This window comes from Primulina huaijiensis, chromosome 17 (genome assembly GCF_012295235.1).
Source record: "Primulina huaijiensis isolate GDHJ02 chromosome 17, ASM1229523v2, whole genome shotgun sequence".
NCBI lineage: Eukaryota > Viridiplantae > Streptophyta > Magnoliopsida > Lamiales > Gesneriaceae > Primulina > Primulina huaijiensis.
The window spans coordinates 681,554-707,885 of record NC_133322.1 but is presented as its reverse complement, the minus strand read 5'-3'; the positions used below and the strand labels follow the sequence as shown (position 1 = coordinate 707,885).

The following is a 26,332-nucleotide window of genomic DNA, read 5'->3' as shown; positions in this document are numbered from 1 at the left end:
TTTTTTGGGAAAAAAGAATAGAAGAAATTAAATTGTTAGAAATCGATAAATGACATGAAACAAAAAAGCAGTCAGTGGTTCTTTCTAGTCCAAACGTTACGGGTGAAGAAAATTGCACGGATGCACTGGCTGGTGTTGTATTATTACATTGTTGAAATTTGTGTACCCTTTTGCTCGCAAATGGCATTCCACGTAGATTATATGTTCACATCATATAATTTGATGATGATATTCAAATGATGGGTTTCAAATTTTGAATAACTTAGTTTTAAATTTTTATGTTGTGTGGATTTGAAATGATTGATTTCCAATTCTTTGACCGATTTGGACATACCAATTTTTGTTTGGATGTGTTAAATTCAAGTTAATTTCAAGTTTGCTATATGAATTTAAGTATTTGTAATGGATTTCGAAGATAGATATGATACGCGTAATTTGAAATTAATTATTTAACTACTTACTAAATTCAAATTATTTTTTTTTAGATTAAATCATTTCATCCGAGATAAATAATTTTTTTGCGATTTTTTTGAAAACAAAAGACACGACCTTTGGTTGAACTTAGGACTAGATACGTTGGAGATGCAATAAATTTAGTGAGATTGTAACTTCTCTTGGTTGTCATGTTTTTGTTTGTGTCGTAAAAGGACTTGAATACGTTTCAATGATTTCACATACGAATAGAATAGGATATGGAGTAGACAATATTCATAAATACTAGTTATTTTGTATATGCGATGCATGTGTACAGTCATTTTTTATCATTATCGATGGACTAAAGTCAAAGTTGACAAATTATGGAATGACTAAATTGATATTTGAATTGTTGAAATAAAAAAAATAAAAATAAAAGTGTGTGTTGAAATTTTTTTTTTTAAAAAAAAAAAACAAAAAACAAAAGTGTAATATTAGTATCGTACAAGGGTAAAGTTGGAAGAAAAAGTTGATGTCTTTCTTAAGTGGTTACTATCATATCATCAACTTTAATAAAATAAAATAGATAATATATACACATATATATGTATATAAATTTTGATACGTTGTTCATCGTATATACAAATAAAATGTCATTCATCTATCAGAATAAAACATAATGGATAAACAAAATATCAAAACCATATATATATATATATATATATATATATATATATAACCGTGAANTATATAACCGTGAACATGTTAGTATATATATAACCGTGAACATGTTAGTATTATATATTAAAGCTTCGCGTTAATTAATTTTTATAAAATGGTATGCTTTTAACTCACCTTATGATTTGTTTGGATACACGATTTAACGAATATAAGTATAATACAGAAAACCACAAGTAGTTAAACACTTCTCCGAACACTCCATTTCCAACATTCGAGACCCGGTAGATTACGCCACTGGCGCACCACCCCGTACTCTTACTCCGCATCTCGCTAGTGTGCGCCTTGGTCTCTTGGCGTGCGCCGGTTGCACAGCTCCCTGCTTTGCTGTCCACTCCCGCCTCAGCACTATCATCGCAGATCTACAGATCGGTGATGTCGAAGGCGAGGGTATACGCGGATGTCAACGTTATTCGCCCTAAGGAATACTGGGATTACGAAAATCTCACCGTTCAATGGAGGTAAACGTTCATTAATCCTATTTAACTTTCGATTTTGTGTTTTTAAGGTACAATGGGAGTTTTTTTTGTAGTATTTTAGCATAAAAGGAGTGTCTTTATTGATTATTGTGTCTTAGTAGTTGAGGATGTTCAGCTTGTTTGGTGTTCTGGGTTTACTGCTAGTTGCATGAATGATGATTTCAATTGGATTATTCATTGTCGCAAAATATTATTTTTTACTCGAGTGATTTTATAGACACCGGTTTTCTTCTAGGCATTTTAACTGGTCCACTTGAATCCGATCAAAGCTGCTAGCATCTGTTGCATGTTATGTTTCAAAGCTGATTTTGATCGTGTCTGGATTAGGGAATCAATATACGATTTATTATAATTATTGGTTTGTTTTATGTTATGCCTTGATCGTTGAGTAGCCAATTATTCTTAAGCTATTTGAGGTTTTCAAAATTCTTCAATATTCAGGCATGCATGCTCGTAAAGTAAAGAATGTTGCGCAAGGAAGTTTATTGTGTCATGTTGACTATATATCTGAGTACAATCTTTGGGTACTTTTGCAGTGACCAGGATGACTACGAAGTTGTTCGCAAAGTCGGCAGGGGGAAATATAGTGAAGTTTTTGAAGGAATAAATGTCAACAGGAATGAGCGATGCATAATCAAGATTCTGAAACCTGTTAAGAAGAAAAAGGTGAAGTTGTATTTTTAAATTAATACATAGACCAGAATATGGTTTGCAATTCAATACTGGTTAGTATGTCTGAAAGGAACTTTTTGTTGTAATCATCTGCCACCTTGACAATTTTTCCGAGGTTGTTATATTAGAACTTTACAGTATAAATATGTACAAAATATGTTTCCGAATTCAACTGTATTTAATAATTAGCAGCTTAGCGTTAATCGGAAGGTGTTGCAATCAAATGAGATTTTCAAAAAGCACAAATATTTCAGTTGTTTATTGGATTTGTAGTCTATTGGTTAATTATGTCGACTTTGCAGCAGTTTTATCCTGAGCAAATTTTCTTGGTTTATTTTCTATTTTTTGCAGATAAAAAGAGAAATAAAAATTCTGCAGAATGTGTGTGGGGGACCCAATATTGTCAAACTTCTCGACATTGTCAGAGATCACCATTCGAAAACTCCAAGCTTGATATTTGAACATGTGAATAGTGCAGATTTCAAAATTTTGTACCCTACATTGACAGATTATGACATACGTTACTATATATATGAACTTCTCAAGGTGCGAGGGAACCTCATTCAGTTTCAGTCCTGTCTACTCAATTTTCTTTTCCATACATTTTTTATTTTTTTTTATCTGCCAGTTGATGGTGGATAACACTTGCTAATCATTTCAAATTTTCTCTTAGCTTCATTTGGTAGAGGATTCAGTAGAGTAAATTCCATATTGAACATTAATAGAGACCACGACTACTGTCTTCATTTTCTTGTCTTGGCACGAAAAGGAAAACATTTTGCTATATTTTCAGAATCTCAAGCTTTCAGTCATCTGTTGTACCTTTTGGAGAAGTTAGGAAGAATTGCGTGCATTGAGTATTGGCAATAGATTGACTTTTCATTTTGTTTCCTATTAGAATTTGGTGATCTCGGCTGTCTACTGCATTCGGTGTAGATTTCCCATTTAGGTATATGTGAGGAAAAGATAATAGCTGGAACCCCATATTCTACTGGTTTCAATACTTGTATAAGGAGAGAATTATGAAAAGGATTTATAGGATAATAAGTTGATGGTGTTCAAGGTGAACTCCTTGTGTTAAAACTTTCATTTTCCAATAGAAGTGTGCTGATAAATTGAGTTGCTGTAAGATGTGTTGGGTGACTCCTCTATTCATATTTGCGCTTGAAGATTATTTGGTATTTCATGATTTTTGAACCACGCGTCGTTTTTTGGATACACCTTGTGTGATAGTGCCTGAAGAGTAAAATATTTTTGTGTTCCATGCAGGCATTGGATTACTGTCATTCACAGGGAATAATGCACAGAGATGTTAAACCTCACAATGTAATGATAGATCATGAGTTGCGAAAGCTACGTTTGATAGATTGGGGCCTTGCAGAATTTTACCACCCTGGCAAGGAGTATAATGTTCGAGTAGCTTCAAGGTAATATGCACTTCTGTGAAAAGATAGGGAGTCGCTAAATCAGTTTCTGCACATGCAACTCTTATCAGCCGTTCATTTTTAATTTTCTTTGCAGTTGTCTGGTTTCACTTACAGGAGAAATTTTTCTTTTAGCAATGATGTCTTTGACTTCTAATCTTGCAATCATGGAGTACAACTGTGACGACAGACTTGATCATTTTTACCTTGTTTTAATCAAATCATAAATGTTGTATGTGTACAACACCTTAAGCCATGTTATTCCTATTTATCTGTGCTCTATTTCCTTCTGATGTATATTCTATGCACGACTATAGAAGTGCATGAAATTGATAGGTACAGGTATGGGAAATGCCCACAGCTCCAGATTGTTCTCTGATCGCAATTTGTGAAATAGTTACTGTTAAATCTCCATATATTTCCTACTTTTAGGCCTAGCCGTCTAAATTTTACACACTGAAATAAATTTCATCTGGTACTCCCATTTTCCTCCTATGAGTGAAAGTATGAATTAGTAAGATGGCATACTATAGGCGTGGGTGTCTTGCGTGTTTACACTCTATTTTATGGGAAAATGCCAAAAAATGACTTGGCTGGTGATAACAACACATTGCTTTTGTTAGTAAAGCCTTATATCTATTTTAAACATCACCTTGTAGAAGTGGAAGTTGAATTTAGTTGTAGCAAGTTTTTTATTACATAGTGCTATCATTTTCTATCTTGAATCGAGTTCACATGATCAGGCGATTTGTGCAAGTATGGCTTTGTCTTATCTTCTTCTTTGATTACCTTCATAAACTAAAATGTATTGTTGGTCCTTCTGAATCCTTGAAATTTCTCTTCCACTCAGATACTTTAAGGGGCCGGAACTTCTTGTCGATTTGCAAGACTATGACTATTCTTTAGATATGTGGAGCCTTGGTTGCATGTTTGCTGGAATGGTGAGAGCTTTAAATGTCACTGTGGGTGGTCCTCCTCTTTCGTGGGTTGTTGTCTTTATTCATTTCTTTGCCTGTGTACTTTCTTGATGTAGATTTTTCGCAAGGAACCTTTCTTTCATGGGCATGACAACCAGGATCAACTTGTTAAAATTGCTAAGGTACACAATTTTGACCTATTCTTAAATGATGATATCTTTGAATTTTATTATGACTCTGTTTCCCAATAATGGTTTTGCCGTGTTTGTACGTGGTTAAACATATTATTAACCTGATTTCTACAGTGGTCATACACTTTCCAGTGTTAAAAAATTCTGATAAAAACAATCAGGATCAGTAATGAGCAACTTAAGCCCAACCTCTTTGTCCACTCCATTTTCAGGATTTTGTTCTAAACAAATTTTTCCTATCTAAAATATATCAATTTATTAATAAGTTATATGATCGAAAAATAGTTGTTTAAACTTTAAAAAACCATTCATGGAAATAATTTAATATTGGCAAAATGTCAATTTTAGTTCTGTATGTATTGTGTTGTGATTTTTAGTCCTATATGTTTTGTTAAATCAATTATGGTCCGGTAACTATGTCCTTATGATCAATTTTAGTCATTCTTATAAAAATTATATAATTAGATGACTAATATCATTGTTAAATTTGTATAATTACATTGTTAAACATATGTGCATGAAATTGAGAAATTTTTTAATAATTTAATCGTAAAAATTTAATAATGATATTGGTAATTTAATAATATGATTTTGAGGAGAATGACCAAAATTGATCATCGAGACATAGTTACAGGATCATAATTGATTTAACAAAGATATAGGACTAAAAATGTCATGACACAATATATATAGGACTAAAATAGACATTTTGTCTTGAATATTCATATTATAACTTTTATTGCATGTATAAATGATAAAACATATTATCACTAACTATTTGAAGTGTTTATCGAACTGATTTATTTTTATATTTTTGTTCCAAGTCATTCAGTTAAACCATGTCTGTTCCATGCACTGATATCATTGCATGTTAAGATAAAACTTTCCGAGCAATACTTGCTGAGTTCAACATATACACATTTATGGTGCTAAAAACAAGATAGTCTTCACTCAAAAAAAATATATAGTCACAGCCTCATCAGTGACATTCGGCAATCCACTTAAATTTAGATTGTTGACCTTCATCTGGAAAATTTGGGGAAAGGCAAGTTTGAAATTGATAAGATGTACAAGTTCACCAAATAAATGTATAAACTAGGCATAAAAACAATGTTTTATCATCAGCTCTTCTACCTGGCTTTCCCCACCAGTCTGGCATTAGTAAAGTCACATACTCCGCAGGAAGCAGCTCCTTCCTTCTTGTTACCTGGGGGCATCTATCCAACAAATTTGGGTTTTTGGAATTGTGAATGCTCTATGATTCGGGATCGAAAACCGTACCTGTAATATTTTAAGAAACAAGGTTACAATAACAAGGTGCTAGCGGTTTTTTATGAAATCTGAGTTCTTTCCTCTGGTAATTTGATATCTGAAATTGAACTGATATTTCAGGTGCTTGGGACTGATGAATTGAATGCTTATTTACACAAATACCGTTTGGAGCTTGATCCTCAACTTGAAGCTCTTGTTGGAAGGTTTGCTAAATGCAACTGCAATCAAGCTAAATTGGCACTTCATACGGACAAACTTTAGACTGTAACAATACCAAATAAGATTTTCTGTTTTCATCCCTTCCCAGATTGACTTCTTATTAGCGATCAACCTATTGGTGTCGGGTGGAGAAAATACCAAAAATTTCGGTACATCGCACCTACCATAAATACCTTATTTTTCGGTATCGGTACGAGATTTATACAATTTCGGCCGAACAAAATTCTCATAATATATATATATATAGGCTTTAGCTATACTTTTCTTTTCTTTTTTTTTTTTGTATTGTACAAATTTCTTTTTTCTTGTTTTGTACAAATTTCTTTTTTCTTTTATATATACAGATATCGTACGAAAATTTCAGTTATGAAAGGTATAAAATTTATATCATACCGAAAATTTGGTATTTTCAATACGGTAAAGCCATATTATTTTATTATTCCAAAATTTTTAGTATGGTATACGGTATCGGCGAAAATTTTTGGTATACTATACCAAACCACCCCTAGTGTGGCCCTATTAGATGCAAAAAAATACAAGATCCGTCTTGGTATAGCATATCTATATGAAATTAACTTTTCCTTTCTTTCATGTGACAGACACAGCAGGAAACCGTGGTCGAAGTTTATAAATGCTGATAATCAGCATCTTGTTTCGCCAGAGGTCATGCATACAAATCTTTTCCACATTTTCTTTTACCTCAAAAGATGGGGACAATCGGAGTACGCATCTTGAACTTGTTAATAACATGTCATTTGAGTTGATTTTTATTGTTCCATAAAATGCAGGCCATAGATTTTCTGGACAAACTCCTTCGTTATGATCATCAGGACAGGCTCACGGCAAAAGAGGCCATGGTAGTTCTTCGTTGCCTTCCGACTTCTAATCTATTGCAACATATTTGGTTGTAGTCTTGAAAATTGATGGTTCTTGGTGTTGTTACCAGGCGCACCCGTATTTCTTGCATGTCAGGGCTGCAGAAAATAACAGAATGAGAACTCAATAAAATGTTTGGTCCCCCTCGTTCTGAACACCGCAGAGATATGTGTATAGATATCCAACATCTATCCTGGTTGGGCAAAATTTAAGAATGCTCGTGTATTATTGATCTAGAAGTTTGATGGCTGAGCAAAGTTTTATCGATGCTATACCAAAATCTATGTATTTATCTTTGATCCGATTATCTGAAGACTTCCATTGTAGCCACCTTGGAGGAAGATGATTTTACTTCTTTTTAACCCAATTTTTTTGTAATTTGATCTCATGTATTATTGTTTAAGCAATCAGGGGCATGATGAATATCCAAGTATCTTGATTCCAGTGGAAAGACAGACTCGTACGTACCTCTACTATAGAGGCTCTCTCTCAGTTTTTTTTTCCTTTTTTTCCTGTCGGGCAACTTACTTTCTAATAATGCAACATTCGAAGAGAAAAATATGTGACGGGCACAACTAAATTCAAACAAAGAAACATTGCGGGGAGGTGCATCCACGCTAATCTGAAGCAATAATTTTGAAAACCCAGGAAAAAGAAAAAATACTTGAAGAAATTACTAGGGTCGCGGCGGAGAAAGCTCTATATACCTAAAAAAATGTGTTCGATTCGAACTCCAAGCACATTATACTTGGTTGGCAACTGCTCTCGAACCATCACCACGCAATCCTACAGATAACATGTTGTTGCCTAAGTTTAGGATCTAATAAAAAGCTCCAAAGGCAATTGTCTTCCTAGCCTCGCAGCTGAAAGATAAGCTGAACTAGATGCTGCAAAATAGCATTTTTCAAGCAACTAGATTAACACCCAATGTACGCACATAGCATCAGGCTATGTAGTGTAACAATATATGCAATTTCATTTGGTGATGAGCAAAAAAAACTTCAATTTTGCACCAGAAAGTTGAAAATGCTAGAAAGGATCATCAAATATTGTCTTCTGTAAAAAAAATTGGCAAAGAAACTAATCCATCAAGATAATCGTGTTAATTTAATCTATTAGAAAAACTTCTGTTGTACCAAATATTATGAATGTAACACCAATATTTTGGTTCCGAAAGTAAATGAAGTCTTTCCATGATCTTCAACGGCAAGAAAGTCCTACAATCCTACTATCGAGAAATAATCCCCAACAACTCCGACCATTTTGTAACTCTTCATTTCACTTTAGCCATGACTTGTAGCTTAAATATTCTATGAAGGGTAGATCTTCTGTCCAATAATAAGTTCGATTCGCTATCGTGAAGCCATGAGTAGATTGAGAAAATGGTGTCTTTACTACGTCGATGCATGATTAAAAGAATCATGTCATGGAAGACCAAGCATACTCTTTGGACTCTGTGGTTTAACTGGCAGATTTCCGTTTTGACGTTGTGAGGACACCGGCATCTAGACCTGTTTCTAGCGAATTGTGCTTATAGTGAAACATGAAGGCTCTTTTTTCCCTCTTTAAATTGCTTGTTACTTTGCTACGTGTTACAGATTAATAATCACGTTAATAAAAATTTTTGCAGGTATTGTAAGTTTTAAATTTAAGGATCATGAAGCTGCTGTTAAAGACTTAACTGCATGTGTTAATGTTGACTGAGAAAACAAATCTGCATACACTTACCTGGTCAGTCCACCACAACTATAAGCTTCAGTTGTTACTTTTGTTCAGCAAAGTCAATGGCTTACACAAAAAAGTGTACAGGTAAATTGTGTCTTGTTTGTTTTATAGGGTTCGTCTCTGTCCTCACTTGGTGAATATAAAAGAGCTGAAGAGGCACACCTGAAAGCGAGCCAAATCGATCAAAATTTCCTCGAGGCTTGGACTCATCTTACACAGGCATCAATGAGTGAACGCATAGTTGTATTGCTTTCTTACCTTTTCCTCCTGCAAAGAATGATTCACAACTAATTATGAGGCATACTCTCATAAACCAAATAAATATCTTTATTTCTTCTATCATAAGATGTCGATAGATTGTGTATCAAGGCTTTTATATATACTTGAATCATATATATGAGTTTCAGTTTGACTCGTTCGGGTCGATGTCGATAATATTGACAATATGATCGAACTCTCCCAATCTAATTATATGATTTGGATATCTCACATTGTAATACAAATTGAACTCATCGATCTGTTCATAATTCAATGGCTGAATTATATTTCATCACATTTTACAAGGAGAAACATTCCTAACGTAGTATAAAAAAAATCGTTAAGTTATGAGCCTTTTCTTGTATGAAATGAGATTAAAAAAATATCCCAATATGGAATTGATAAGGACAACGAATATATTAAACAGGCATAGAAGAAGAGGACGCAGCACACATTTTTGTTCGTAAATAAAAAAATGTAGTGGTGCATGGGCCATCCTACAGTTATGATACCATGAGAATCCAGCTAAAGATGTCCAGAGCCACCATTAAAAGGCAAACTTACCCTGTGATTACACTACTTTGATTGGACATCGGATGATTTATTCATTGTTTGACTCGAGTTCTGTAAAATTATTGGAGCAGTATACCATTTCTATGTCATACATATTTCATCATCTCAGACCAAAACTTAAAAATTGTATAAAATTCTTTGGGAAATGGATCTTCCACATGATTGCATTGCATTGGATGAATATATGTGACATCAATTGTAAAACAATAAATATGAAATTTAAATTCAAGTTGAACGCTGCAACGGCTCAATTCAATACATGAAAGCATGGGTTGGCCCCGTTGGGTGACATGGCGGGCCAATACATTATAACATGCTTAATAGGCCCATTACCAGCCTGGTTTAGTCCGCTGTTACATATGGGCCCGACTTTCTAAATAAAATCAACTGGTGATGACGCCGCCAACTATGGTTTCGTTAGTTCAAAAACTTATTCAATGTGTATGGAAAGATAAAATTTATAAATTTATCTTATAAAAAAATAATAGCGCATGCCTCTATGACAAATACTATAAACAAATGAAATATGTTTTAATGATTAATATTATTTTGTTTCACATGGTATACACGTTGCGAATTTATGATTTTATTAAATGTGAAAATGTTAATATACATTTAATCACTCCTCTTATTAAATAATACCCCGCTGTCAAAATTACTTTTTTCACATAAAAAGTGTACTTCAAATAAGACATAGTACATTCGGGCAAAAAAAAAAAAACAAAGAATATGTAGTTCAAAAATGAAACGATGGCATTTTCCAAAAAAATAATAATAATAATAATTAAACAATGGCTATAGAAAATAAAAATAAAAATAATTCAACTATTTCAACACAAATAATTCATTCGTTTCGAGAAAATTTGGAGCTACACTTTATTTTTGTTTGGGTTTTGGGATTAACTTTTTGCATCTATATTGAGATTCTTCAAACAATTTTTCAAGATTAAGTTTCTCTTATTATTTGTAATAGATTTATGTGATAAGGTGTGATATATGAGATGAATCTATCTGATTTATATATAGAGTGAAAAATAATATTTTTATAATAGATCGAATCAGATATGAGATATGTCTCACAAAATTGACATGTGAGTCGTTTGATAAAAGTTTTTGTATATTACTTATATGGCGAGTCTTTCTACAAAAAAATTAGGAAAAAGATATATTTTTATTCTTATATGTTTGTTTCTTTTTTATTTTTTTTATTTATGTTGTTATATTTCAATATTAATAATATATATTTTGATAATTTTATTAATTTTAATTTATAATATTGATGTTACATTACACACGTCAACGTTGTATTTGTGTCATATCAGCTCTACTTCATAAATTATTAAAGTTGTGAAAAAAATATAATGAATCAAAATTAAAATTTGATAATATAAAATACCCAAAAAAAATTAAATAGGCAAAGATGGAATACATTAATCTTCCCTCATGTTTTATTTGGTTGTCTTTTTAATCGAGTTTAAAGTATAATTTTGAAAATAGAAAAACCGAAATAAATTTCTAAGATTGTTTCTCTAGCTAACTGCTAAAGTAACCAAATAAAATAAAAAATAAAGTAGCCAAATAGAATTATAAAATGGAAATATGGTAGAAAAAACATTCTGCCCATGTTCAAAAAAAAAAAAAAAAAATTTCTTCCCTATTTATATTCAATCACATTCCACTGCTCTCTCCTCTCTCAAACAATAACCCAATGGATCGGAAAACCGGATTCCTCCTCGCATTCATCTGTATCGTTGCGGCTACCGCCGGTGGCCAGTCACCCTCGGGTGCGCCAACTATTTCACCGGCCGCCAGCACCATTCCTACTCCCACGGCAGCTCCACCAACTGTTTCCAGTCCTCCGGTTGTAGCTCCCGTGAGTTATCCACCGACGGTCTCAACTTCTCCGCCAGTTCCCGAGCCGGTGAGTTCGCCACCGACAGCCGCTCCTGTTCTGTCGCCTCCATCTCCTGCACCCGAACTTGTCCCTTCACCCGCCCCGGCTTCCGCACCGCCTACCGAGACTCCGACTAAAGCGCCTGCTCCCGCTCCTGAGCTGCTCAGCCCGCCTGCGCCACCAACCGGAGCTCCAGATCCTAGCTCCGACTCCCTGTCCCCTGGTCCTTCTACGGTTAAAGATCTGGTACGTGTCATTATGAATTACTTGTCCATGCTTTAACTCAAGCTCATAAATCAGTTCTGCACGCGTAACGCATCCAGATCTGGAACCGTGGGCCTTATCATTCCCCATAAATCTACCTGATTTGCGATAATACTTGTAATTATAATTACTAGCTAGTACTGTAGTCTGTAGTGGATCTCGAACTTCGCACATCTTTGATAAAAAAAAAATTTAAGTTGTTTGATTTACATATAAACTTAACGTTACATAACCTGATTTGCGATAATACTTTGTCTCATTTAACGTTACAGTTGAAGTTTTTTTAGTACTGTGATTGGTTTGGTTTATTGATTTTATTAAAAAATTTGACATAACATACCTTGATGGTGTTGCAAATTTTAAATTAAATTAACTTATTAATCTTATATGATTAGACCTTAATTTCTATGAAATTGCCGGAATTTAACATGTGGGTTTCAATTTATTATATTTTATTTTATTTTTTGGATAATTTGATGGTCGGACAATATATTAGCTAGCTAGAATGGCACAATGCAGCTGTACTAATTTGTTTCAATGCAATATTATATAATATGCAATGTAACATGAAATGCAGAGTGGGGCCGAGAAATTGTGGAGCATGAAGAAGTTGTTGGCCGTATTGATTGGTTGCGCTTGCATCTTGTTCTTGTTCTAGTTCACGGGCTTTGATTTTCCCTTTCCCACTTGCATTTTGGGTTTTGTTCTCTTTTTAATTCTTTGGAGAGTTCAATTTTTCAGAAATTTGTCTGCTTTTGTTCCTGTATAAGAATCCTATATATTTATTCTATTTCTTGATTTCTTGATTCTCCGTTGTTTATTTCTCCGTTATANTTGTTATGATGAATATTTTTGAAATGGACATGGAGCTGAAGTTGAGCCAATTGTCATCGAACAACTTTTATTTATGTTATTATTATGACAGGGGAAATAAAGGAAATGTGCAAAAGTTGGTGGATTCCACCTGTCCAGTAATTTACGCGTTGGATTTTTTTCCTGTGTGCATATTCTTTTCTTTGGGAGTAGCAATTGAGTACGTAAAGAATATATATAAATACCTCAACAGTCCGTTCCAAAGTTAAATACCCTAATTTCTTAATAAAAGGAGCCCAGCAAAGATCCGACTAGTGTTCCATATTTCACCTCTTTCTTCTTCATGCATCGCCAATAAGCCGGAGCCACGACTCCACCGGTGAATATATGAATACGCTGCACATGCATCCTCGAAGGATCATCAGCTCTTAATGGAAATATAGCTTTTTAAATTTGTTTTTACAAAAAAAATTGGGCTGCTTATGTACTCGAAGTTAATACCACCATCGATAAAAACCGGCCCAATTATGTTAAGCCCAAATATGTGGTTCCCATCATGTTTCAAGAGAACTAACAAAATTTTGGCTCCTTGCCAAGAAAATTAGTTCATGCAATTGTTGTACTTTCTACAGAAAAACAGTGTGATTTTTAGTGATGCACGTTATTATACATTATGTACTAAACCAGTATTCAGTGCATAAAAGCGCATGACTTATTTTATTTTTTAAAATAAATTTTTTTATTACAAAATTATTTAATAATCTATTATAGGTTCTATTTGTATTTATTTCCATAACAAATTGTATTGTTTCGAAATTATGTAATAACATAATTTTGTCTTTAAATTTCTTAATAACCTTTTACATTTTCAGTTTATACGATGATTGAGCATGAAATCAACTTTAATGCTTTTGTAATATTGATATCTTAATTGTTATTGCTAAAAAAAAATATACATCACGATGACTAAACTCATTAACAATTTTATAGACCTATGAACCATGTTAGATTTGACACGACTGAATCAATATCTATAAAACCATATTCTCATTTGTTGGATTGATCACAAATCCTACATCGATCAATCTCAATGTTTTTGCGCTTGTAGACGATGAATCACGTTATTGATAAATGATAATATTTCATTTTTTTTAAAACAAAATTACATACAAGACATCAGCAATCGAGGTAAGACGGGGGACAAGTGTTCTTCGGAATGACTGAACGTAAATAGGGTAAAGAAGGTCGTTTGGAGGCAGTTCAAATTTTAGGTCTCTTCGATTTTTTTTCATGTATAACGTACAAGTTTACATTACACTTTACATGGTTCATTCTTTCAAAAAAAATTTTGACCAACCTAAAAATGAAAACCATCCTGGTGGGGTTGCTAGCCTCTATTCCTTACTCTTGATTTTTTTATTTACAATTTTTTTTTAAAAAGAGTGGCTCTCCTATTTATATTTTTTATTTATATATATTTTTAGAGAGAGACCCGGGGCATAAAAATCTCGGACCGGTGTCGAGTCAAACAAGGCACGAGATTTGAAAACCCCGGTCCTCGAGAAAGTTTTATTTTGTTTCAAAAAAAGAAGAGGGGAGCAATTAGAACTCTGCGGAAAATTTGAAGGGAGTAGATGGTGAGCAGTTCGAAGGAAGAATCGGCGAACGACGGCCAGAACTCCTCAGGCGACGCGACGGAGTCCAGTTCTAAAAGCCTCTTCTCTGAAGGAGAGAAAGTTCTTGCCTATCACGGGCCCCGCATCTACGAAGCCAAGGCATGTTATGCCCTAACTTGTTTTTTTTCTCTGAATAAGAATATTTTTAGTTGTTTAGCCTTCTTTAACTAATTCGGATTTTGGATGGTTATAATTGTGCTAATACTTGTGTGGAGATATATTTTGAATGCAATGACCGAAATTATAAGATCCATGTTATGTATGCATTTTGCCCCCACCTGAGACACTTTATTTCCTTTGATCCTTAAAAAACTTTTATATTGCATAATTTTTCAGCTATGTGTCTACTATTTGGTTTAAGCCTTAGAATGGCCCGTTCCCTTAATGGGTTTCTATGCTGGAAATTGTATCTATTAACTCGCTGCTCCTGGTCATATGAAGGTTCAAAAAGCAGAGTTACGGAAGAGTGAATGGAGATATTTTGTCCATTACCTTGTAAGTCTGATTATCAGTTTTTTCATGTTTCGTTGTCTGGATCATTTGATTTTTCAAATGTTACAATTTTTCCCCCTCTGTGTGGCGTTATGCCAATGAAAATCATTATATGTTTGTACTTATTTCTGAAATAATTTACGATCATGGCATACATGAACATATGTTCTTTATCCTGCAGGGCTGGAGTAAAAAGTGAGTACACCGGCACCACTTTTCAAATATTTTTCATTTCTGAACTGGAAGAGAAAAAATGAAGAAGTCTCCGTTCCTTGTATTCCCATGATTTGGTTAAATGTCTTCCATTGCAATTATATTTCTTCGCAAGGGGCCTTTTCGATTCTCTCAGAAAAGATATGTTATGATGTCGTTTCATCTTTAGTTTTAATCAGTGAAGGACCAATCATGTATCGGCCTATGTAACATATATATGCGTTTGGGAGACAATTTTCCACTGCTCCACCAGAGGCTGTAATGATAAAAGATTGGCAGAACATATATCACTAACTAAATCTTCAAATGTTGCTTATAGTTGGGATGAATGGGTAGGCATGGGTCGCTTGATGAAATATAATGAAGAAAATATATTGAAGCAACAGGCTCTTGATAAGAAAGTTGGTGTCGACAAGAATACTAAATCAGCACGCTCAGCACAAACAAAACCTAAAAGCTCAGCTGGTATCCTTTTTCACTCAGATATTTTTCACTTTGTTCTTGGTGGCTGCTGATTCTTCTATTAGTAATTGTGCTTCTTTGCACGGATTATGCAGATGCTAAATTGGATAAGGAGGAGGTAAAGAACAATGGTATGCTGTTCAAAGCTTCTGTCAAATTCTGAATATTTCCAGTTGCCACCTTTCTTATCCTTTTAGAACCCCAATTATTTTGATCTCATGAGTTTTAGCACGTTATTATCAGTTTATTATTATGGGTTTCAGCAGGGCTTTTCTTGATCTAGCAGTATTTCTTGCTGTAAAGCTTTTTCATTTATCCTTTGAATCTTTAACAAAACGAAAGAGACTTTGTGCATATGGAGTAGGCTACAGTAATTTTTAGCTCTATAATTGATGCGATATTTAGTGCAATTTCTTTCGACATGTGAATGAATGCTTTCAAAGTTAATTGTTTTTAGTTTCCGGTAAGCATCTGATCGAGGTCATTATCCTGTTCTCTCCATGATATTGCAGTTGCAAAAGGAAAGAAACGAAAGGCTTATTCTGGACCTGAGGTTTTCTTTTATTTAACATTGCCATTGTTCAAGTTTAGTTTCCAAGATTACATGTCTGCTTATGTATGAAGATGTCTGTATATTTCTTCCACTTATTTTTTTTATGATGAGTACGCAAGCTTCTGCTATACCGAATTACTGATACCTTCTGGTACTCCATTCTGCAGCAGTTAATCTAAAAGAAGAGCGTGACTTATGCTGGGCTTTCTATTCATGTCGTAACGTTGTGATAAGTGTGATGGAGAAAGAGTTAGTGAAAACTAGCTTTAGAGTCATTCTCTAGGCCTGACCATGTTCACGAGTCTTTTTCTTTGTCAACTAGATGTTCTCATGTTTGGGATTTTTAATTTTCCATATCTTTTCTGGAATTATGTAGTTTTTCTCAGAAGGTTCTTCTCTGCTAACTTTGGTTGCTCTCTTTCTGAATGTCGAGTTCTTCCATATTCCCCTTGTGGAATATGTTAATATTGGAAATGTATAGCAACACACTGATTCTTGGCTTATGAACTATCTTTTTGTACCTTGATTGAATTTCACTAACATTATACCCACTAGTTAGTTTCTTGAAGCTGTTGTTGTATGATGGGTAAAATGTTGGCCTTTTGTTGTTAGAAGGACAATCCAGCTGCAGAAAAACTGATAAAGATCCAAATTCCACCAACTCTGAAGAAGCAATTGATTGATGATTGGGAGTTTGTCACACAGAAGGATAAGGTACCTCTACTGAGCAATTCTGTTTCTCCCAAGAAAAGAGAAGGAAGATTATTGGAATAGACTGCATTATTTTATGATTTGCATATTCTATCCTCCTTTCAAATTTAGTCGATACCTGGCTTATGAAGTGTTACATTACCCTCTATACTTGTTTGATGGAAAATGATAATGTTTATTCACGTCCTGCTCCTCTGGCAGCTTGTGAAACTCCCACGATCTCCTTGTGTTGATGACGTATTCACAAAATATCTTGAATACAGGTCCAAGAAGGATGGCATGTAAGTTTCTAATTTACTTTCTAATTTACCACTTTCTCATAGAATGAAACAACTCGTTAAATTGTTTTGTATTGCTTGTGGGGTGGGGGCATAAGTTCACATTTTAGATTAGTAGTCTGTTACCCCTCTGTGCTTTCTTGTTATAGTAGCAATTTGCATGATTATATTTTGTGGTTTTCTATCAACTTCAGGATGACTGATGCAGTTGGAGAAATTTTGAATGGTTTACGATGTTATTTTGACAAAGCATTACCGGTCATTCTTTTGTATGAAAACGAGCACCAGCAGTACAGAGATGTGATTTCAGAAAGTGTCTTTCCATCAAGCATATATGGTGCTGAACATCTATTGCGCCTCTTTGGTATGTTTATCATGTTGTATTCGATCATACCACAGTTTTCCTTAACATTAATGATTTGAAATTTTTTTAGACACCTTCTCCTGAAATTTCTGTGCTGGTCAATGTGATTTTATGTTCATATTAAATTCTCTTATTTGCAGTGAAGTTGCCAGAGTTATTGGCATATGTGAATATCGAGGAGGAGACTTTGATTCGCCTGCAGCAGAAGTTACTTGAATTTCTCAAGTATAAGATAATTTTTTTATTTTCATGTCGTCTGCTGGTCTGATTCTTATAGAAATACTGGTTGATAAAGAATGATGATGAGATCATTTTGTTTTTCTTTTGTACCCGGTTAGATCATGATCTTTTTGAATTTGCTGCAAGTTTTGAGTTGCACCTGATTTTTAGGGTCGTAACAAAGTTTCAGATGGATTAGTAGTCTGCAGATTGGTTAAATTTATTCTTTCTCCAAGAGTTGCTTGGAAGTTTAGACCATAGTTTGTTTCAAGTCTCCATGAAATTTTTTGGTCAGAAATGCTTGAACTAGTCCTGGATTTACACGATTGATACAGGTATCTGCAGAAGAATGAGAGCACTTTCTTCCTTGCGACATACGATGGCCCTAAAATCACTGAAGGTGGCAGCAAGAGGAAGGATGATTGATCATCAACTGCCTACTTGATTGCCAAATGTGTCACTAGCTGAGGGGAAGCTTTCTTATAGATTCTGAATTAGTTATATGTTGATATAGGTGGACTCCAAATAGCCCAGGTGTTGTAACAATAGCTCTTGTTTTACCATTTTACTTAATAATTAGTGTTTGTTCTAGCCTACATGTACCGAAAACAACAGTTTTGGTTGACATATTTCAGGTTTTTAAACATCAAATCATGCTACTTACCTTACCCTCTTGATATGCTTTGCAATGGTCAAATATTACGAACAAGTTCAAAATCTTAAATTGGTCGCAAATTTTCCTCCTTGAAAAAGAAAACAATAATTGTTGAATCTGTTGATAGAAATGTATATATTAAATTTTGTTACACTTGACCTACTCAACGTATAGAAAATATTTTATGTCTACCAACTTGATGAAATGTCGCATTCAGATGTATAGAACACCATTCTAGGTGTAGCTGCCAAGAGCTAATGAAGTAGATTTTTATTTTTTTGCCTAGAAAACTACAATTAATGAAAAGAATATAAAATTTCATGTTGAGCATCAAATATTTAATTCGATGCTTAATTCGTTGGATTAATTACAAATGTTATTTATCTGAAGGTACTATATATAAAAATAGTATGGAAGATCAAAATACTAACTAAGCTTAGAAATCCCAAATGATGCTTACTATTGAGGTCGGTTAGTCTAACTCATCTGTCGACGGTGGAAGGAAGTGTTGACATCATCTCTTACTATAATTTTCACCGTTGTCTAGGTAGTTTATTGTAATCAATTTATTGCTACATTGTGCGTAGTGTAATTCTATATCCTTTCTTGATTAATAATTAGTCTTCAAAAATACTTGTGACTAATTCCTAATTTTCATAGTAAGATCCACGTGAGTTAATTTATACTATATTTATTAAATGCAAAGTCTTAAAATTGGTATTTACAATATATCAAATTTACTTTATATTACAATTCATATTAATATATATATATATATATTATAATATTAATTAACCACGATCCAACTGCCACTTGTGCAAGGAGTTGGGCGCAATGGCATTTACTCCTCGCATTGAATGAAGGTAGCAGCAAGTTTCTCTAGTAGAGTGCTTTGTTCCAGCTACCTCACGTCACAGATATTGGCACCCCCTTCTTCAATTGGATGGACTCTGTCTTTCCAACTCTTTTGAGTGGCGAGGGGTGCTCAAGAATTGTAGAGATCGATAAAAAAAAAAAAAAAAAAAAAAAAANCAATTTGCTGATAAAGAAATGAAAAGCATGTTTGTAATGGCTTCCACATATCTAACCTCTAGGTTCACTCCAAATCTCCTTCCAGTGGTCCAAAATATAAAAACCAATTATCTTAGCTTAATTGTGTATATGATAATACATTAATATAATATTTACAATTACTTTAAAAAATTGATTATGAATTTTTCTTTTTCAAATTTACAAATTTTTTATATATATTTTCTAATATATGAACAATGCAATGATTTATAATTATAGTCATTTATAAAAATTCAAGTCAAAAGTTTGATTAAAAGATGATAGGTAATCAATTAATATTTTACGCTTCATTTTAAATAGTTTCGAGTTATCTTTCTATGATAGAATACACAATCGTTATATATCGTTAGTAAGCGCTAAGTATATTCCGGGTCAAAACCATGAATTCATCTTATTTTTAATGAAGTATAAACGTCGAAATTAAGATCTGAATCAAATTAAATCACATACAATGCGAGGAGAATGTATTTGGTAAGTAGATTTGGTTATTGGTGATCTGTTTATGTTTTTAATACATGTTCTTTTTTTTTTTTTACCTCACATGGCCCCTTTCCGTCTTAAATCTCAGTTAATCTTTTTTCACTATATTTCCTATCTTTCTCTCCCCCTTTTAACTCCTGTCTCGAATCAGCGAAAATGTGGGATCACTGTTTAGAAACATGAACTACCAAAGCTATAGTCTGCTCCATTCATGGCGGTGGAGAATTCTAGCATTTATATTTCTACTTCGGGCCCGGTCTTATGGGCTCAACATCGACGGGCTGTTCTTGCTTTCTTTCAAGTACGGTATTCTGAATGATCCGTTGGGTGTTATGAAAAACTGGAACCGCCACGATGCCACGCCATGTTCCTGGAATGGTGTCACCTGCGGCACTTCCGGCTCGGGGGATGCTTATTTTCGGGTTACGGGCCTGTCGTTGGCGAGTAGTGGGCTATTGGGTTCCATTCCGGCGACTCTTGGCAGGATAGAGCACTTGAGGTTCCTTAATCTTTCCAGCAATTCAATCAATGGTTCCATTCCTTCAACTCTCTTCCGTGCAACCGAGCTTCAAATTCTTGATATTTCCAACAACTTGATCTCCGGTGAAATGCCGGAGCTTGTGGGGAACCTGAAAAATCTCCGGGTTCTTGCTCTTTCAGACAATGCTCTAGAAGGGAACCTGCCGAGGAATTTAACGACTTTACAGAATCTGACTAGTGTTTTTTTGCAGAACAACTACTTATTTGGTTCACTACTTGGTGCGTTTGATTCAGTTCAGTCTTTGGATCTGTCCTCCAATTTGATCAACGGGTCCTTGCCTCCGGAATTTGGAGGCAGTAATCTCGCATACTTCAACATTTCTTTTAACAGAATCTCCGGTGAAATTCCGCCGGAATTTGCTAACAAAATTCCTGGAAATGCTACCATCGACCTTTCGTTTAACAACCTGACGGGCCCGATTCCTGAATCTTTTATTTTCTTTAACCAGGACACAAAATCATATTCTGGTAACCCAGAATTATGCGGTCAGCCACTAACAAATCCCTGCTCCTTTCCATCTTCCATCGCAACTCAGCCCAATACTTATATACCTGAATCTCCACCTGCTATTGCCGCTATACCCCAATTTATCGACTCCATCCCCTCAGCTGCCAACCCTGGAGGTGCAGCTGCCGGCAATCAGCCTCAAGGAAAAGAAAACAAGCTCAAAATCGCAACTATTCTGGGAATTGTCGTCGGAGATGTCGTGGGCATATGCGTTGTGGCAGGGATTTTCCTGTACGTTTATCATCTGAAGAAACGAAAAACTACTGAAAATGAGGCAAAAGGGGAAAAGGACTTTGACTGGGCATCCTCCGCATCGTCCTCGGAAGAAAACAATTGGCTGAAAACATGGCCATGTTTGAAGAAACAACACCACTCCACCACCGAGGAAGACAAGGAAACATCCTCGGAAGCCACGAACTCCTCCAACATATCGAATTCGCCCAAGAATCATGATATGCATGCAAATCAAGAGAAGAAAAAGGGGGAGCTGGTAACGTTTGATGGGGAACAAAAACTGGAAATGGAGAGTTTGCTCAAGGCGTCAGCTTACATTATGGGGGCGTCGGGTTCGAGCATAATGTACAAAGCAGTCCTTGAAGACGGTACTGCATTGGCGGTCCGCCGGATTGGCGAGAGTGGCGTGGAACGTTTCAGAGATTTTCAGAATCAGGTCCGGGTGATTGCGAAACTAGTGCACCCGAATCTGGTCCGGATTCGAGGGTTCTATTGGGGTGCTGAGGAGAAGCTCGTTATCTATGAATTTGTCCCGAATGGCAGCCTCGCTAATGCTCGTTTCAGTAAGTTCCTTAAACCGATTCAATTTCTTGATCTTTACTCTTAATCATGCAACGCAATTAACCCAAGTCGTGTGATTCGAGCACAAATCTGATTACTTATTAATAAAGATACGATTTAATTTCAGATTTAGGTATTGAGGCTCGAACAGGATAACTAGTAACTACTGGTCCTATCAAACTGACTTTCACGATTGCATGCTCGAGAATTTTGGTGAGATAGCTAGTGAAATTTTGAGTTTAACCTGAATTGCATCGGACAGAAACTATACATGCATGCATGTTCAGCAAAAATACGACTCAAGAAAGACCTAATTACTAGGAGTTGAGTTTTAGATGAGCCAAACTGGCCTTGGCCAGTGTGCTCTATCATGCACTATTACGTCTGAGTTGTCTACTTTTAGGGAAAAAGTTGGAAATTGAGAAGGAATGATGGATGAATCCACGTGTGAGAGTACTGAAAAGGACCGTAATTGTTTTCAACGTTAAAGCTGACATTTGAACGGTAAAGTTTGTTGAAACTTGAACAATGTTTTAAATGCTCACTCAGTTGTCTGCGTCAGCATCTATTGCATCTCCACCGTGTCTCAGGCTACTGCTTTTATTTCTCACCATTTGGACCATTTTCGCACGAGAGCGATGTGTGTCCCGGGCCACCGTCACAAAGACGATTGTCATTTTGTCATAGTCATTTACATGGAAAGGGACCGGACTTCAACTATCATTTACTACCACAATTAGTTTTGATCCAAGTGTAAGATGGTGCTTGGTTGATTTTCTATTGTCTTATTTTGGACTTGAAAATTTTAAAATGAGTTTTTTAGTATCTTTGAGACTACTTACAAAGCTTAATTATATTATAGTTTTACTTTATTTGGATAAGGGAAGAAACTCTCATCAATTGTTGGATCGTTTTATATAGGCTAATAGTTTGAGCGTGCACTTTTAATATGTGATTTTCAGGGAAAGCTGGATCTTCACCGAGCCATTTACCTTGGGAAACACGGCTTAAGATAGCGAAGGGCGTGGCCCGTGGGCTTTGCTACATCCATGAGAAGAAGCATGTCCATGGAAATTTAAAGCCATCTAATATCCTATTCAGCCCTGACATGGAGCCCAAGATTGGAGATTTCGGGCTCGAGAGGCTTGTGTCAGATGAAAATAGTTCAAACAACGGGGGCTCGACCCGAAACTTTGGTAGCCGGAGATCCACGGCCTCACGCGACAGCTTCCAAGATGTTGCCTCTGGTGCCACCCCGAGTCGAAGCCCGAGTGTGATATGTGTATCCCCTTATCACGCACCCGAATCTCTACGAAACCTGAAGCCCAATGCCAAATGGGATGTGTTCTCATTTGGTGTGGTGTTGCTAGAATTACTTGCCGGAAAAGTTGTCTTGACAGCCGACGAAATGGGGACCGCTTTAGTCGTCGGTGCTTCCATGTCAGCAGCAGAGGGAGACAAGGGAAAAATGTTGAAAATGGCTGACACGGCGATTCGTCCTGATTTGGAAGGAAAGGAGGAGGCCTTGTTGGCATTGTTTAAATTAGGGTACAATTGTGTGGCTCCTGTCCCACAAAAGAGACCATCCATGAAAGAGGTCCTTAGTACCCTTGAAAAGTTTTAATCTTCATCGTACTATTGCGCTCAGTGGTGATGATTAGTTTGATCCAAATGTTGAAAATGGGCATGCATGCATGTTTGACTAATTTGTTTTTTATTTTGTGATGTTGATTATTGTAAATTTTTTCACGGGTGTATTCAAGATTATTAAAACTTGGCAATTTTCACTGAAATATTCTTAATTATCGGATGTTAGAGAAAAATAAAATTGAACGATTCTGCTATAAATACGTGTCAAATTATTTTTTTTAAAAAAGTTATATTTTAAAAAACAATAGTTCACTGGTCATTTTTTGTACCTAAACTGTAAAATCCTCGCATTTAACAAATAGCCTTGTTTGTTAACAAATGTCCAAATACACAAATGTTCCAGCCCGCACACCTTAGCCCAACCTAACCCAAATCCCATAAGAGTCCGGCCCAATAATTTTGAATTACTAAAAGGAATACCCGCTCAACTTGCACTTCAAAAAAAGAAAAACACGTCCACATTTTCCATTTTCCCACAAACCCACCATTTTCAAACCAAATCGAATAATTGAAACTTGGAAGAAAATGGCGACGAACATCGGAATGATGGATTCTGCATATTTCGTCGGTAGATCTGAAATTCTTGCGTGGATTAACTCTACTCTCCATCTCAACCTCTCCAAAGTCGAAGAGGTATGCTGAAGTTTCATTATCAAGCCCTAAATTCCCATTTTATGCAATTGAATTTAATTTTGTTTGGATCCTCCCAATGGGAGCCTGGATTTAGGCAATCAAGAGATCGTGTAATGCATTTATGTATCTTCCAGGCTTGCTCAGGTGCCGTTCACTGTCAGCTGATGGACGCTGCACACCCAGGGATGGTTCCTATGCACAAATTAAATTTCAACGCGAAGAACGAGTATGAGATGATCCAGAATTATAAGGTCCTTCAAGATGTTTTCAACAAACTCAAAATCACTAAGGTGCCTACTACGTTCCGTCTTTTCATAATTTATTGACTTATCTTTACTTATTATTATTATTTTTTGTTTAACTCAATTTTTTTGGTGAAGATGTTGAAAAATCCCCAATCAAAATATTTCTTTGGGTTTACTCTCTACTCACAAAATTTTGGTACTATGTCATACAAAATGTGGTACACTTCACGTGGAAATGTGTTACTAAAAAAGTACTCATGGACTGAACACAAAAAAAAATCGACTGCTGGGACAGAAGGCCAATTTTCGGTTTTTTCTATAGATTTCGTCCTGTATCTCGTTTGCTCAGTGTTGTGGAAGTCTAATGACTGCATCCATTGCCTTTTGTGTTTGTATGTTGATGTGTGTACAGCATATCGAGGTCAACAAATTAATCAAAGGGAGGCCGCTGGACAACCTGGAGTTCATGCAGTGGTTGAAGCGATACTGCGATTGTGTTAACGGAGGGCTTATGAACAAGTGATATTTTTGTGCCAAACTTATTTTGCTTTTCTAATTGCTAGATTTGGTCGAGTTTCCTGTGTTGATAAATGTATATATACAAAAGTTTTATATGAACAGGGTGCTAACTCTTCATAATTATTTGTTGTTATCTTTGTGTTTCTGAATTTATGAAACAGGTGACACTTAATCTTCTATTACGTTCTATTTGGCTAATAGAAAGTGTGCTCTATCTGGTCTTTAATGTTACTTTTTATTTTAGCTACTTTCATTCACATCTATCAAACATCTCAGTGGTTTTTATCGCACTCGTAGCACAAATAACTACATCTTTGGAAAGAGGAGAGGCTCGCCACATATATTTCAATTTAACTATCATTTACTCCATTTTTCCAGTTACAATCCTTCGGAAAGAAGGGAGGCTTGCAAGGGTGGAAAAGAATTGAGCAAGAAATCTGCACCGTCACAACCTTTATCTAGAAGTTCAGCAGCTGCACCCAAACACAGCTCCCACAATGGCCGAAGGATGGAGACACCTAATGCGAGTGCGGGAAGTAGTCTATCTGTCAAGACTGCCCGACCTTCTTCAAGCGGAGGGTCTTCTTCCCATAGTGAATCAGAGAAGACGATGTTTGAGCAACAGGTCAAAATGCATCCGTTTTGGAAATGCAAAGCACCTTTGAATACTAAGAGGCTCATTGTTTCTAGATGTTTTGCAGATAGTAGAATTGAAGATATCAGTGGATAATCTTGAGAAGGAGAGGGACTTTTACTTTGCCAAGTTGAGGGATATTGAGATCTTCTGTCAGACACCTGGGATCGAAAACACACCCGTACAACTTCAACTATTATAGTTCACTAAGCATTTGAACACGTTCTTGTGAGTTATATGGCTTAAAAATAGACCTCACGGAACTTATTTTTCTGCAGGTTGTGGAAGCAATAAAGAGGATTTTGTACAGTGCAGATGATGATGACCCATCAATGGTTGAAGAAGCTGAGGTCATGATATCGAAGAGTCAGCAGGTAAAACAGTTGGATATCATAGTAGAAGAGGCGGAGGAGAAGCTGAAGGCTGATCCACAAAAGAGGAAAACAATTATTAATGTTGATGTCGATGCTGCTTCGGGCAATTCGTCGTCCCCAAGGCAAAGAATTTCTGAAGCTTCTGATGTCCACTGCAGCGAATCGCCTCTAATCAGTTATTAATTGTCTTCTAAATATGATGAATGGGATGATGTTCTATCTGATTCAGACTTCGGATTTCTCTCCCTCGTCAACTTTTCAAATGAAACCTTGTCCTAAATGGGTATTATATAAACAAAATCTGCATTGAATATCATCTGCGTTGGGAGTTTGGGTTTATAGATTACTAATGACCCTTATTGTGTTGTGTTGTTTGAAAAGTATAAGAATAGTCTGTCTCATCATTCTTCCTATAGAGCAAGAACCAAGATATATGGTTTTCTTGCATGCCATTACATGAAGTTGTATACTCTTTGCAGTTCAGTTTATTGCTTTTATACAGTAGCCTGTTAGATTTGGATGGACATATTA

The 26,332-nt window shown here is 35.4% G+C and overlaps 5 protein-coding genes across 6 annotated transcripts; all 5 read left to right on the top strand.

Moving 5' to 3' along the window:
- Window positions 1-1,329: 1,329 nt before the first annotated feature.
- On the top strand, window positions 1,330-7,653 carry LOC140963123 (casein kinase II subunit alpha-2-like). Its single transcript, XM_073422361.1, has 10 exons — window positions 1,330-1,613; window positions 2,168-2,297; window positions 2,655-2,849; window positions 3,573-3,730; window positions 4,578-4,668; window positions 4,761-4,826; window positions 6,228-6,310; window positions 6,926-6,989; window positions 7,115-7,183; window positions 7,273-7,653. Exons 1-10 carry the CDS (start codon window positions 1,528-1,530, stop codon window positions 7,330-7,332), a joined length of 1,002 nt encoding a protein of 333 aa, XP_073278462.1. The 5' UTR covers window positions 1,330-1,527; the 3' UTR covers window positions 7,333-7,653.
- Window positions 7,654-11,374: 3,721 nt separating this feature from the next.
- On the top strand, window positions 11,375-12,714 carry LOC140962393 (uncharacterized). Its single transcript, XM_073421259.1, has 2 exons — window positions 11,375-11,898; window positions 12,494-12,714. Exons 1-2 carry the CDS (start codon window positions 11,467-11,469, stop codon window positions 12,572-12,574), a joined length of 513 nt encoding a protein of 170 aa, XP_073277360.1. The 5' UTR covers window positions 11,375-11,466; the 3' UTR covers window positions 12,575-12,714.
- A 1,565-nt stretch (window positions 12,715-14,279) lies between these two features.
- Window positions 14,280-18,373, top strand: LOC140962915 (protein MRG1-like). Of its 2 annotated transcripts, none has more exons than XM_073422008.1 (11): window positions 14,280-14,504; window positions 14,847-14,900; window positions 15,079-15,092; window positions 15,430-15,575; window positions 15,668-15,703; window positions 16,085-16,125; window positions 16,741-16,839; window positions 17,038-17,117; window positions 17,309-17,478; window positions 17,619-17,703; window positions 18,033-18,373. In XM_073422008.1, the coding sequence occupies exons 1-11, from the start codon at window positions 14,364-14,366 to the stop codon at window positions 18,121-18,123; spliced, it is 957 nt and encodes a 318-aa protein (XP_073278109.1). In that variant the 5' UTR covers window positions 14,280-14,363; the 3' UTR covers window positions 18,124-18,373. The 2 variants fall into 2 exon arrangements, with proteins under 2 accessions (XP_073278109.1, XP_073278108.1); XM_073422007.1 differs by having other exon boundaries at window positions 14,285-14,504; window positions 16,738-16,839.
- A 1,595-nt stretch (window positions 18,374-19,968) lies between these two features.
- On the top strand, window positions 19,969-23,529 carry LOC140963500 (probable LRR receptor-like serine/threonine-protein kinase At4g37250). Its single transcript, XM_073422851.1, has 2 exons — window positions 19,969-21,748; window positions 22,709-23,529. Exons 1-2 carry the CDS (start codon window positions 20,083-20,085, stop codon window positions 23,368-23,370), a joined length of 2,328 nt encoding a protein of 775 aa, XP_073278952.1. The 5' UTR covers window positions 19,969-20,082; the 3' UTR covers window positions 23,371-23,529.
- Window positions 23,530-23,826: 297 nt separating this feature from the next.
- Window positions 23,827-26,254, top strand: LOC140963090 (microtubule-associated protein RP/EB family member 1C). The gene is made up of 6 exons (XM_073422320.1): window positions 23,827-24,029; window positions 24,164-24,319; window positions 24,687-24,793; window positions 25,172-25,418; window positions 25,495-25,608; window positions 25,706-26,254. Exons 1-6 carry the CDS (start codon window positions 23,922-23,924, stop codon window positions 25,982-25,984), a joined length of 1,011 nt encoding a protein of 336 aa, XP_073278421.1. The 5' UTR covers window positions 23,827-23,921; the 3' UTR covers window positions 25,985-26,254.
- Window positions 26,255-26,332: the final 78 nt, after the last annotated feature.

Coding starts and splice junctions, on each gene's coding strand:
- LOC140963123 (XM_073422361.1), top strand. CDS start 1,528: ATGTCGAAGGCGAGGGTATACGCGGATGTCAACGTTATTCGCCCTAAG. Junction 1,614..2,167: donor AATCTCACCGTTCAATGGAG/GTAAACGTTCAT, acceptor GTACTTTTGCAG/TGACCAGGATGACTACGAAG. Junction 3,731..4,577: donor AATGTTCGAGTAGCTTCAAG/GTAATATGCACT, acceptor TCTTCCACTCAG/ATACTTTAAGGGGCCGGAAC.
- LOC140962393 (XM_073421259.1), top strand. CDS start 11,467: ATGGATCGGAAAACCGGATTCCTCCTCGCATTCATCTGTATCGTTGCG. Junction 11,899..12,493: donor CTTCTACGGTTAAAGATCTG/GTACGTGTCATT, acceptor CATGAAATGCAG/AGTGGGGCCGAGAAATTGTG.
- LOC140962915 (XM_073422007.1), top strand. CDS start 14,364: ATGGTGAGCAGTTCGAAGGAAGAATCGGCGAACGACGGCCAGAACTCC. Junction 16,126..16,737: donor AGGCTTATTCTGGACCTGAG/GTTTTCTTTTAT, acceptor TTTTGTTGTTAG/AAGGACAATCCAGCTGCAGA. Junction 16,840..17,037: donor TTGTCACACAGAAGGATAAG/GTACCTCTACTG, acceptor CTCCTCTGGCAG/CTTGTGAAACTCCCACGATC.
- LOC140963500 (XM_073422851.1), top strand. CDS start 20,083: ATGAACTACCAAAGCTATAGTCTGCTCCATTCATGGCGGTGGAGAATT. Junction 21,749..22,708: donor CCTCGCTAATGCTCGTTTCA/GTAAGTTCCTTA, acceptor TGTGATTTTCAG/GGAAAGCTGGATCTTCACCG.
- LOC140963090 (XM_073422320.1), top strand. CDS start 23,922: ATGGCGACGAACATCGGAATGATGGATTCTGCATATTTCGTCGGTAGA. Junction 25,419..25,494: donor AGACGATGTTTGAGCAACAG/GTCAAAATGCAT, acceptor GATGTTTTGCAG/ATAGTAGAATTGAAGATATC. Junction 25,609..25,705: donor CTGGGATCGAAAACACACCC/GTACAACTTCAA, acceptor ATTTTTCTGCAG/GTTGTGGAAGCAATAAAGAG.